Source organism: Amphiprion ocellaris, chromosome 9 (genome assembly GCF_022539595.1).
Source record: "Amphiprion ocellaris isolate individual 3 ecotype Okinawa chromosome 9, ASM2253959v1, whole genome shotgun sequence".
NCBI classification, from domain to species: Eukaryota; Metazoa; Chordata; class Actinopteri; family Pomacentridae; genus Amphiprion; species Amphiprion ocellaris.
In genome coordinates this window covers 1,237,279-1,250,614 of record NC_072774.1, presented here as the reverse complement: position 1 = coordinate 1,250,614, position 13,336 = coordinate 1,237,279, and the positions used below count along the sequence as shown (strand labels likewise).

At 34.7% G+C, this 13,336-nt stretch overlaps 1 protein-coding gene across 2 annotated transcripts; it reads left to right on the top strand.

The window, feature by feature from the left end:
* The first annotated feature begins 1,579 nt into the window (after positions 1-1,579).
* On the top strand, positions 1,580-9,230 carry zgc:174888 (uncharacterized protein LOC558116 homolog). Of its 2 annotated transcripts, none has more exons than XM_055013468.1 (5): positions 1,580-2,065; positions 5,255-5,483; positions 5,573-5,644; positions 7,421-7,567; positions 7,642-9,230. In XM_055013468.1, the coding sequence occupies exons 2-5, from the start codon at positions 5,343-5,345 to the stop codon at positions 7,993-7,995; spliced, it is 714 nt and encodes a 237-aa protein (XP_054869443.1). In that variant the 5' UTR covers positions 1,580-2,065; positions 5,255-5,342; the 3' UTR covers positions 7,996-9,230. The 2 variants fall into 2 exon arrangements, with proteins under 2 accessions (XP_054869443.1, XP_023141370.2); XM_023285602.3 differs by having other exon boundaries at positions 1,584-2,065; positions 5,377-5,483.
* Positions 9,231-13,336: the final 4,106 nt, after the last annotated feature.

Genomic DNA, 13,336 nt, shown 5'->3' with positions numbered 1-13,336 from the left:
GGAGGAGGTCGGCCTTCCTCCACTTGTTTGAATGGCTGTCAGCCAAACCGGCCTGCAGCGCTGTAAGACAACACTTTTTATGTTTTCTGGTGTCCTGAAATGTACGAGTCGGTTGCATAACGAGGCCTCGCTGCAGTCCGACCGCATCAGCAGGATTTCAGCTCCTTAACGAGGCTCCGGCTGACTGATCCCACATTATTAGAGCCGCAGTTAAACTCAGCAACACACGGATCTGTTTAGACTTTTTAAAACAAGATATTTAGTAACAGCTTTTCTCTACACGATAGGCAGTATGCACGACCGTGTACATTACTGAAAGTTGCTCTACATCAGTTAAAGTTGCTCTGTATTAAAGTTGCTCTACATTAGTTAAAATTTATGGAAGTTTTACCAATTTTTTGAGTAATTTTTGACAATTTTTCAATAATTTTTCACAAGTTTCTGCCCTTTTTGGACACATTTGGAGTAATTTAGAATTTTATTTTCCTCTCAGTACAACCTAAAACTCTGAATTTTCATCACTTCACTGTTGGTCACAGCTGAGTCATTCTTGCTTACTAAGTTTGAAAATGTGGAAAAAAAATATTGTCACAGTGAAACTTTCAATTTTTTTCATTTTCAACATTTTTGGGAAATCCTTAAACATTTTTTGGTGGGAAAAAAGAAATGTTAAAAATGTTTCTTAAGAACATTCACCAAAAAAAATCTACCAAAATTGGTTGATTTTTACGTGAATGTTCTTAAAGAAAATATTAGAAGTTTTACTGATATACATGGAATCACTTTAGATATTTTTAGGATTTTTTGGAAGATTTTTACTAATTTTTTGAAAATATTTATGAGAATTTTCTTGACAAATTGGAGGGATTTTTTAAATGAAACTTTTAAGGAATTATTGGAATTTTCTTCCTGAAGGTTTTGCAAATTTTTTAGAAATTTGGCAAATTTTTTGCAGATTTTTTTCAGACAAGGAAACAATGTTTTTTGGTGCCCGTAAATGAGGACAACAGGAGGGTTAACAGGTTTTGTAGTTCTGATGTAGATTTTGTTAGAATCTGGTGTAAATTTGTTCTCTAAGTGCAGCTTTCCTTCTCAGGAATGTTCTCCTGGTGTTGAGTAATCGCTGCTGCATCCAATCTGGATTCCATTTCTCAAACACAAACTCCTCAAAGTTCCCCTCTGAGGCTAGAGGAGGCTGCTGGATGTTTCTACCCGGGATTAAAGCCAAACTGGAGGTGAAGAGCTCTCAGACTCCCTCCTCCTCCTCCTGACGGGACTTTGGGGAAAAAGAACAATCTGTCTTTGACCCCGACAACTTCCTGTCTGAGCTCATTAATAATTAACAGGAAGAGGAGGAGGAGGACAGATGTGTGCCTGAAGAAGGAGAAGAAGAAGCGTCTCTGTTGTTGGATTATTTAGAAAAAGCTGCGATCATGTGATGATTAACCGGGATGAGAAGGAGGCCAAATGAAAACCAGACGCTCCAGAGGCATGACTAAGCCCTAATGGGGGAGGAGGAGGAGGAGGAGGACGGGGGAGTCGGGGAATGTGGGGACCGGAGGGGGGAAGGGGGCCGTCCACAGTGAGGTAGGCTCCTGGTGGGAGGGACCAGGACTTAAAGGCAGCAGACCGACCAGCAGACCCAGCAGCACTTTCACTTTGAGGCGAGGAAGAGGAGGAGGCCGGAGCCTTCAGCACAGACCAGACCAGGAGAGACCAGACCAGCAGGCCCCAGACCAGCAGGGATCAGCAGAGACCAGCAGGGACCAGCAGGGACCAGCAGAGACCAGACCGGCTGCAGGATTCCAGCTCAGGACTGGAGTGTGGAGGCATGGCCTGACGGGACAGATGGGGATTTCTCTTCCTTTCTTTTTGTGGAAAGTACCAGAGAATCTGAGAGGAATGTCAGCATGAAGCCGTGAAGGAGGAAAAGTTCAGCCAGAAAACCAGAAAACAACAACAAAACAAACAACAACAACAAACAGAGTCTGCACAGTGTTTTACTGTCAACCACAGAAATGGAGACGGGTCCATTCTTCGAAAGATAAAAGGATGTCACTGCCAGGTGAGAAACTTCCACATCCAGGATTTATTTACTGCAATTCAATCACAGCTCTGCAGAAAAACTCTCTTTAGTTCACAGATCACAGTTCAGTGAGGATAATTCACTCGTTTTTCATAATATAGATGCAGAAAATTCTATTTTTTAGGAGGCGAACAGTCTGAACAAGCTGCAAAAACACATGTTCTTGTTTTCTGCAGGCAATATTTCTGAAAATCAACCTCATGTAAAAAAAAATACTGTATTTTATATGTAGGTCATTCTGATTTAAGTTAAAAAACAGTTTTAAGGTGCATTTTTTAGTAAGTTTCTCTTTGCCTCATGATGTTGTACACATAAATCTGGTCTGATATTCTTTTTTAGTTTCGCTTCACTGAGACGTTAATTCAGCAGCAGAAAAATACATTTTCTTCTTGTTTTCTGCAGGAAAATATTTTTAAAAATCAACTTCATGTAAAAAAATTATTGTATTTTATATGTAGGCCATTCTGATTTATATTTTTTAAAAAGTTTTAAGGTGCATTTTTAATGAAAAATTTGTGAATTATCCTCATTGAACTGTGATCTGAGAGATCTAAAGAACACCACTAAATATTGATAGAAATAAAAATAATAGTGGAGTTAATACAGTAGATTTACATGACATTGATTTTTAAAAAATATTTTCCTGCAGAGAACAAAAAGTAAATGTAGTTTTGCAGCTTATTCAGACTGTTTACCTCCAAAAAAACATCATTTCCTGCATCTATTAGATGAATTCTGCAGAAAACAAGAAAATGTGGTCAAGAGTTTTTAATCCTCCTGTTGAGGTCGATTCTCAGAAACAGCAGTGATGGAAATCCAAAAAAAAAAAAAAATCCCAATAAAGATAGTTTATATCTCAATAATAATTCTATTTCTATCCATATTTAGTTCAGCAGTGTTCTGTAGACCTCTCAGATCACAGTTCAATGAGGATAATTCATAATTTTTTCATTAAAAATGCAACTTAAAACTTTTTTCTAACTTAAATCAGAATGACCTACAGAAAAAATAAAATAGTTTTACATGAGGTTGATTTTTAAAACTTCACCGAGATGTTAATTCAATTAGAGCTCTGCAGAAAAAAAACACATTTTCTTCTTTTCTGCAGGAAAATATTTTTTTAAATCAGCGTCATGTTAAGCAATTTTATTTTTTCTGTATATCATTCTGATTTAAGTTAAAAAAAAAGTTTTAATCTGTATTTTTTTATGAGGAAATTAATGAATTCTTACTGAAATGTGATCTGAGAGAGCTAAAGAACACTGAACTAAATACTGATAGAAAAGGTTCATAATGGAGTTATTATTGAGATATAAACTATGTTTTTGGGGATTTTTTTGGATTTCCATCACTGCTGTTCCTGAGAATCGACCCCAACAGGAGGATTAAAGACTCTTGACCACATTTTCTTGTTGTTTTCTGCAAAATTTGGTTAATAGATGCAAGAAATGATGTTTTTTAGGAGGTAAACATTCTGAGCAAGCTGCAAAAACACATTTTCTTTTTGTTCTCTGCAGGAAAGTATTTTTAAAAATCAACCTCATGTAAAACTATTTTATTTTATATGTAGGTCATTCTGATTTATATTTTTAAAAAAGTTTTAAGGTGCATTTTTATGAGAAAATTAAACATTGAACCGTGATCTGAGAGCTAAAGAACACTGAACTAAATATTGATAGAAATGGACTTAAAAATATTTTCCTGCAGAAAACAAGAAGATTACATGTTTTTCTGCTGCTAAATTAACGTCTCAGTGAAGTGAAACTAAAAAAGAACAACAACAGTCCAGATTTATGAGTAAAACGTCACGAGTAAAGGAAACCTGACTAAAAATACACCTGCAAACGTTTTTTAACTTAAATCAGAATGGCCTACATATAAATACAATAGTTCTACATGATTTTAAGTTTTAAAAACATTTTAGAATGTTTCCTGCAGAGAACCAGGAGATATTTTGTGATTTTCGCCACAGAATGAATAATAATAATGTGACTAAAGGGTCGTTAACCTCCTGGTAGGATCCGTTCTGATGTGAATCTAAATAAACATAATTTATGTCTCATTATTTTGTATCTGGATATAATTCTCCTCATTTAACAGTGATCTGAGATCTAAAGAACAACACTGAGCTAAATCTGGATAGAAATGATTATTAATGGAGTTATTCATGAGATATCCCTGTAAAACCCACTGTTGCATCATTTTCATTCATTTTTTTGCTATATTTATTTTGTTTAGTTTTTATATATATATATATATATACATATAGGGCTGCACAGTGGTGTAGTGGTTAGCACTTTCGCCTTGCAGCTAGAAGATCCCTGGTTCGCGTCCCGGCTTTCCCGGGATCTTTCTGCATGGAGTTTGCATGTTCTCCCTGTGCATGCGTGGGTTTTCTCCGGGTACTCCGGCTTCCTCCCACAGTCCAAAAATATGCTGAGGTTAATTGATTATTCTAAATTGCCCGTAGGTGTGAATGTGAGAGTGATTGTTTGTCTTTGTATGTAGCCCTGTGACAGACTGGTGACCTGTCTAGGGTGTCCCCTGCCTTCACCTGAGTCAGCTGGGATAGACTCCAGCCCCCCCATGACCCTAGTGAGGATTAAGCGGTGTATAGATAATGGATGGATGGATATATATATATATATATATATATATATATATACTTTTTTGCAAAGTTTTTCTATATTTTATTTTTTGCTTGTTTTTTTGCTCATTTTCTTCTATATATATAATTTTTTTATTTTTATATATATATATATATATATATATATATATATATATATATATATATATATATATATATATATATATATATATAAAATTTATATAAATATATACATTTATTTATATATATATTTGGGTCTTCCAAGCATATAAGGAATGTTTACTGGATTTACATCAGAATGGATCCTACCAGGAGGTTAAAGACTCTTTAGTCTCATCTGTTATTATTCATTCAGCTCTGTGAATAAAGTGAGCAGGATTCATTTAGAACCTGTTTTAGAAACTCTATGTTCTGTAGTTTTTTATCCTCGGGGTGAAGTCGGGTTCCTTCACTCATAAATCTGCTCTGTTTTTATTTAGTTTGACTTCATTGCTGTCTTCATTCAATCAGAAGTGTCTCAGCAGCAGCACAAAAACACATTTTCTTGTTGTTTTCTGCAGAGTTCGGCTAATAGACGCAGGAAATGATGTTTTTTAGGAGGTATGCAGTCTGAACAAGCTGCTAAACCACAGAAAGTTTCCACCGATCATGTGTTTTTGGTTGTGTCTCCGTGTGAGAGCAGTGCTTCTGCTGCTATCGCTGTCGACTGTCGTTTCTGGTGGATGTGACTTTGACAAGGAAGGTGTGAGGAACGTTAAGGCGACCATCGACTCCAATCCCACCGGGTTTGTAAGTCCAGACTAGAGAACAGACAGAGCAGGTTTTCTGGTTCCAGATTGTCCTGAAAGCTGAACCTTTGTGTCTCCTGCCTCCTCCAGCGGACGGTTTTTCCTAAAGACTACTATGTGGTTCACCGCTACAGCAGCAGCATGCTCTGTGACTCTCATCCGGTGAGTTTGTTTTCATTTCTCACTGCTTTTCTTCTGTCTCTGCTTTCATCATGTCCAGACAGATCCGGGTGAAGTTTCACAACAGGCTTGTTAGTCTCTGAGTAATTGATGCGGTTCTTGTGGGGTTTCTTCAGTTCAGTTTTATTTCTATTGTGCCATAATATCCAGAACCCAGACACCTGAACCCCAGAGCAGCCCTGAAGCTTCACATTTAAATGAAGATTTTTCTTCCTCAGCTGCTGCTCTCTTCTTTACATGACGTGTTGTGATGTTTCCATGGAGCTTCTTCTATAGAGATCGGCTTCTATACATGAACTGTGTTGTATGTTGATGATAACACGCTGTTCCAGTAGACTGATCATTTTGTTGTTTTCTTATATTAAATTAGCTATTATTTTTGTCCAGCAATGTTAGTAAGGATGATCGTTTTACCTCGCTGACATGTTTGGACTACAGCTGCAATTTTCCTCAGTGCATCATCTGATGTGTTGATGGCATGTTAATGACGTTTTGATGATGTGTGATGACATGATGATGACATGTTGATGACATGATGATGTCTTGATGACATGTTGATGACGTGTTGATGAAATTTGTGATAACATGGTGACTTGATGACTTGTTGATGATGTCTTGATGACGTGTTGGTGACATGTTGATGACATGTTGATGATGTGTGATGACATGATGATGACATGATGATGACATGTTGATGATGTCTTGATGACATGTTGATGACATGATGACGTGTTGATGAGATGTTGGTGACATATTGATGACGTCTTGATGACATGTTGATGATGTGTTGGTGACATGTTGATGACGTGTTGGTGACATGTTGATGACGTGTTGATGACATGTTGATGATGTGTTGGTGACATGTTGATGACGTGTTGGTGACATGTTGATGACGTGATGATGACGTCTTGGTGATGTCTTGATGACATGTTGATGATGTGTTGATGACGTGTTGATGATATGATGATGATGTGTTGATGACGTATTGGTGACGTGTTGATGACGTGTTGATGACATGGTAACGTGTTGATGATATCTTGATGACGTGTTGATGACATGGTGACGTGTCAATGACATGTCAATGACATGTTGATGACATGCTGATGACATGTTGGTGACATGTTGATGACGTCTTGATGACATGTTGATGACGTGTTGATGATATCTTGATGACGTGTTGATGAAATGTTGGTGACGTGTCAATGACATGTTGATGACATGTCGATGCCGTGTTGATAACATGACATGTTGATGATGTCTTGATGATGTCTTGATGACGTGTTGATGACGTGTCGACGTGTTGATGACGTATTGATGACGTGTCAATGACATATTGATGAAGTGTCGATGATGTCTTGATGACATGTTGATGATGTATTGATGACGTGTTGATGAGATCAACACGTTGGAACATACTCTCTGGTCCCCCTTCTTGAAAATGTCAGCCACCACCCTGGTCTGCCAGCCACCGTACCGGCTGCCCACGCGACATTATTCTTCAGGCTGCTATATAAATAGAGTTATTATTATTATTATTATTATTATTATTATTATTATTATTATTATTATTATTATTATTATTATTATTATTATTATTATTATTATTATTATTATTATTATTATTATTATTATGAAGCACCTTGCATTGCTGTACATCTTGTGTATGAACTGCGCTCTACAGATAAACTAACCTTGACTCCTGTTTAGATGCCAGTCTGTGTAACAACAGTAAAGCTGAATCTGATGTTCCCCCTGCAGTGCTGTGTGTTTCCCGCTGCAGTCATCCTCCTGGATTCCTGGAATGTTCTGCTCAGGAACCTCTGGGAGGAGCACCTGAACCATTCCCTAATCCTGGACCTGAAGCAGACACTGGACAGAATCATCAGGAGGAACAAGAACACGGAGGTAGGAAGTCCTCTGAGGGTCTCTGCTTGATGTTCCTACTGCTATCTAACCTGTAGACCCTCATCTCTCCTCAGAGGTTCCAGGAGGAGACCGACCTGGCCCGGTTCTCCACGTCCACTTCCTCGCCCGAGGAGCTCCTGAAGCTGACGTCAGAACTTTTCACCCGGTGGCTGGAGGTCGATTGCTCGACCTCCATGGAGACCTGCTCGCTGCCCACGCTGCCGCCCACCGTGGAGAGGAAGGACTTCAGTCCCTCCAGGGCCAGACTCTTGATCACCAGAGCCGTGGGCAGCGAGGAGGAGGAGGAGGAGGAAGGTCGGGCTAAGAAGATGGTGGACCAGCCGTCGACCAGCGGAGCTCCTCTGTCTGTTCCTGCCTCGGTGTGGAGCCCCCTGATGTTCAGACTCTACTGGTGGCTGCTGCCCTAAAGGATCTTCTCCAGACGCTGCACACAGAATGCAAGATGTTTCCTGGCACTGAATGATTGTTTGTGTTTTAATGCAGGAAGCTTTGTTCATATGAAGTCACGTGCACGGGTTGCATTTAACGTCCAAAGTTAGTCCAAACTGCTAAAAGGATCATTCCACAACTGGAAGACATTTAAAAATCAACCTTCTCTTCTCCAGTTATCTACTCCATATTGATCAATAATAGGTATTGATTGGCTCAGCTTCCACATCAATGGTAGCATTTTTATTCCATGTTTTCTGTGTTGTTTGCTAACCCTACTCTAATCACAGTAACAGGGTTGCTAATCCATGCTAATGTGATCTTTTTCTCAGCAGTAGAAGCTAGATATTTAGCTGCTGTTACTGCTGACCAAGAGGACAAACTGACTGATGGAAAACAGTCAAGTTCTCTAACTTTGACACTTTAACTCTATGAGTCTAACTCTGATTCTCCCACTCTGACTCTTTAACTCTATGACTCTAACTCTTTGATTCTTTAACCCTATGACTCTTTAACTATGACTCTATCTCTATGACTCTCTACTCTGACGCTTTAACTCTGTGACTCTCACTCTGACTCTAACTCTGACTCTTTGGCTGTATGACTCTAGCTCTGACTCTAACTCTGACTCTTTACCTCTATGACTCTCTAACTCTTAGACTCTTCAACTCCATGACTCTAACTCTTACTCTTTCACTCTATGACTCTCTAACTGTTTGACTCTTTATCTCTGTGACTCTAACACTGACTCTCTAACTCTCACTCTTTAGCTTTATGGCTCTAATTCTGACTCTTTAACTCTATGACTCTAACTCTGACTCTTTAACTCTTTGACTCTTTAGAAAATGGCATTTTAGGGGGAACTTCAGACTTACTTGGGATTTAAAAAATTTAAACATTCTTTTCTCCTAGTTTTTGTCTCAGGACAAGAACATTTACACAACAACTGCATGCTTTAGGGTTTTCTACATGGATTATTGCATGTAAAACATCCTCCAGTTGTGGAATGATCCAGCAGCTCACCGTCCAGCAGGATCAGCTGATCTCACAGATGTAACCTTCAGTATATCGTGGAGCTTCTCGCGCTAACCGATGTCGAGCTACGTGCACATACGCCATGTTGTCACTGTTTACAATGAATGTGGTGTGAATGTCAGATGGTACAGTCTATGGGTTTTTGTACATAAATGTAAATTAAAGACATTTAGATATATTTTTGTGTCGTTAGTTTGTGATTTAAATGCATTCAGGATTAGCTTTCTGTCATTTCCTGCTTTATTTGCACACATAAAAAAAATAAATGCCGGCCACACATAAAGAGCCAGGTTCTGCTCAAGGTTTCTTTCTGTTAAAAGGAAGTTTTTTTTCTTGCCACTGTCTCCTTCGGGCTGCTCTGAGGGTTCAGGCATATGGGTTCTGTAAGGCATCTTGAGACAATCTGACCTGTAATTGGTGCTATATAAATAAAATTGAATTGAAATGAATTGAAATTCTCTGAACCCCACACAGAGCAAGATTAAAATTAAAGTAATAAATAAATATAAAAATACAACTAAGACTAAGGGTAAAGAGGCAGCACAGTGGAATTAGTATTAAAACAGCATGTTGACCCTTTAAAAATAGGAAAAATTATTTTTATTTATATATATATATATATATATATATATATATATATATATATATATATATATAAAAAATGTTATTATATATAATGTCATTTACATTTTACAAACCCAAATACAGAAAATATTGCGAAAAATTTACCAAAAATAATACATATATTTATATACATATATTGATATACATTATATATATAAATTTTGTGATTTTTTGCAAAATTTTTTAAACATTTGGGTATATTTATATATGAATTATATAAAAAAAATTTCCTTCTTATATAAGAAAAAAATGCAAATAAGTGAGCAAAAATAATTATATAAAAATGTATATTATTATTCATATATTATTTTTCCAATATTTTCACTATTATTTTTGCTCATTTTTTGCTCATTTTTTCTATATAGAAAAAAACTGCAAAAATCAACAAAAATGTATATATATGTATATATATATATATATATATATATATATATATATATATATATATATATATATATATATATATATATAAATAATACAAAATAATAATTTAAGTTTAGACTTACTTCAGAAAATATGCAATTTTGAGAGAAATATTCTATTATTTCTAGTATTTGACTTTAGCTTTCCAGATAAATGCATTTTTGAGCTTTTAAATCCAGCTCCACCAACATTTTACTTTATTAGCAACACTAACCTCATATTGTAGCCATAAGATTAAGATTAATTTATTATTAAAATACAGCATGAGTTGTTCAGGAAATCATAATCTGGAATATAAGAATAAATATATAAATAAAATCCAATAAATACAGAATTATGTGCACAAAGAGCAGCAGGGAAAGTGTTCAATTATTGCACATAAATCAGTAGGAAACACATTTTTCTGCTCTTTTCTTTCTCCCACATCTGTGACTGGATTTTAACAGCTCAGTTTTTCTCTTTTTCTCCTCCAGTTTGCAGCTTTTTCTGCTCTTCCTTTCAGAGTTTTGTTTATCGTCTGCATTCCAGCAGTCAGAGTCTGGATCCTCAGAGCTCCACTCCTTTTTAACCCTCCTGTTACGCTGTGGGTCAGAATGACATGTTTCAAAGCAAAAAATCCACAAAACAAGCAGTTCAAACTGTTTTTATGTTTGTGTAACTTCTTCTGCTCAGCTTAAAAAGTGTAAGCAACATATATAATGCTTCATTTCACATTTTCACCCTGAACAGAAGACGTGTTCATGTATCAACTCCATAAAAAGAAAAAATAATTCAAAATGTAAAATAAAATTTTAAAAAAATAATCAACATCATGTAAAATTATTGTATTTTGTATGGAGGTTTTTCCAATGTACATTAAAAAAGGTTTTAAGATGCTTTTTTTAATGAAAAATAAGTAAATTATCCTCATTGAATCGTGATGTGTGAGAGCTAAAGAACACTATTACACTAAATACTGATCGAAATGGAGTTAATAATGAGATGTTAACAGTGTTTATTGGGATTTTTGGAATATTAAACATGATCCAGGAGAACCACAGCTAACAGGAAGGTTGAAATAAAAAAGAAAAACAAATTTATTTGTATTTTCATTGGTGTGAAACTTCTTCTGCTCAGTTTAATGAGTGTAAACAATACATAAAATGGTTCATTTCACATTTTTGTTTATCAACATCGCTCCATGAAAAGAAAAAAAAATTCAAAATGTGAAATAAAAATTTTTTAAAAAATCGTCATGTAAAACTATTTGAAATGTAGGTTTTTCCAATGTAGATTAAAAAAAGTTCTCACCCTCTCTCTCTCTCTATCTATCTATAGTCTATCTATCTATCTATCTATCTATCTATCTATCTATCTATCTATCTATCTATCTATAGTCTGTCTATCTATCTATCTATCTATCTATCTATCTATCTATCTATCTATCTATCTATCTATCTATCTATAGTCTATCTATCTATCTATAGTATATCTATCTATCTATCTATCTATCTATCTATCTATCTATCTATCTATCTATCTATCTATCTATAGTCTATCTATCTATCTATAGTCTATCTATCTATCTATCTATAGTCTATCTATCTATCTATCTATCTATCTATCTATCTATCTATCTATCTATCTATCTATAGTCTATCTATCTATCTATAGTCTGTCTATCTATCTATCTATCTATCTATCTATCTATCTATCTATCTATCTATCTATCTATCTATCTATCTATCTATCTATCTATCTATAGTCTATCTATCTATCTATAGTCTATCTATCTATCTATCTATCTATCTATCTATCTATCTATCTATCTATCTATAGTCTATCTATCTATCTATAGTCTATCTATCTATCTATCTATCTATCTATCTATCTATCTATAGTCTATCTATCTATAGTCTATCTATCTATCTATCTATCTATCTATCTATCTATCTATCTATCTATCTATCTATCTATAGTCTATCTATCTATCTATAGTCTATCTATCTATCTATCTATCTATCTATCTATCTATCTATCTATAGTCTATCTATCTATCTATAGTCTATCTATCTATCTATCTATCTATCTATCTATCTATCTATCTATCTATCTATAGTCTATCTATCTATCTATCTATCTATCTATCTATCTATCTATCTATCTATAGTCTATCTATCTATCTATCTATCTATCTATCTATCTATCTATAGTCTATCTATCTATCTATAGTCTATCTATCTATAGTCTATCTATCTATCTATCTATCTATCTATAGTCTATCTATCTATCTATCTATCTATCTATAGTCTATCTATCTATCTATCTATCTATCTATCTATCTATCTATCTATCTATCTATAGTCTATCTATCTATCTATCTATCTATCTATCTATCTATCTATCTATAGTCTATCTATCTATCTATCTATCTATCTATAGTCTATCTATCTATCTATCTATCTATAGTCTATCTATCTATCTATAGTCTATCTATCTATCTATCTATCTATCTATAGTCTATCTATCTATCTATCTATCTATCTATCTATCTATCTATCTATAGTCTATCTATCTATCTATCTATCTATCTATCTATCTATCTATCTATCTATAGTCTATCTATCTATCTATCTATCTATCTATCTATCTATCTATCTATAGTCTATCTATCTATCTATCTATCTATCTATCTATCTATCTATCTATAGTCTATCTATCTATCTATCTATCTATCTATCTATCTATCTATCTATCTATCTATCTATCTATAGTCTATCTATCTATCTATCTATCTATAGTCTATCTATCTATCTATAGTCTATCTATCTATCTATCTATCTATCTATCTATAGTCTATCTATCTATCTATCTATCTATCTATCTATCTATCTATCTATAGTCTATCTATCTATCTATCTATCTATCTATCTATCTATCTATCTATCTATCTATCTATAGTCTATCTATCTATCTATCTATCTATCTATAGTCTATCTATCTATCTATCTATAGTCTATCTATCTATCTATCTATCTATCTATAGTCTATCTATCTATCTATCTATAGTCTATCTATCTATCTATCTATCTATCTATAGTCTATCTATCTATCTATCTATCTATCTATCTATCTATCTATCTATCTATCTATAGTCTATCTATCTATCTATCTATCTATCTATCTATCTATCTATCTATCTATCTATCTATAGTCTATCTATCTATCTAGATGTTGCATTTGTGTAACAGTGGGTTT

Bases quoted from the DNA above. Each gene is read 5' to 3' on its own strand.
- zgc:174888 (XM_055013468.1), top strand. From the start codon at position 5,343: ATGTGTTTTTGGTTGTGTCTCCGTGTGAGAGCAGTGCTTCTGCTGCTA. The intron at 5,645-7,420 runs GTGAGTTTGTTT...TTCCCCCTGCAG, and splicing joins TGCTCTGTGACTCTCATCCG to TGCTGTGTGTTTCCCGCTGC. The intron at 7,568-7,641 runs GTAGGAAGTCCT...ATCTCTCCTCAG, and splicing joins GGAGGAACAAGAACACGGAG to AGGTTCCAGGAGGAGACCGA.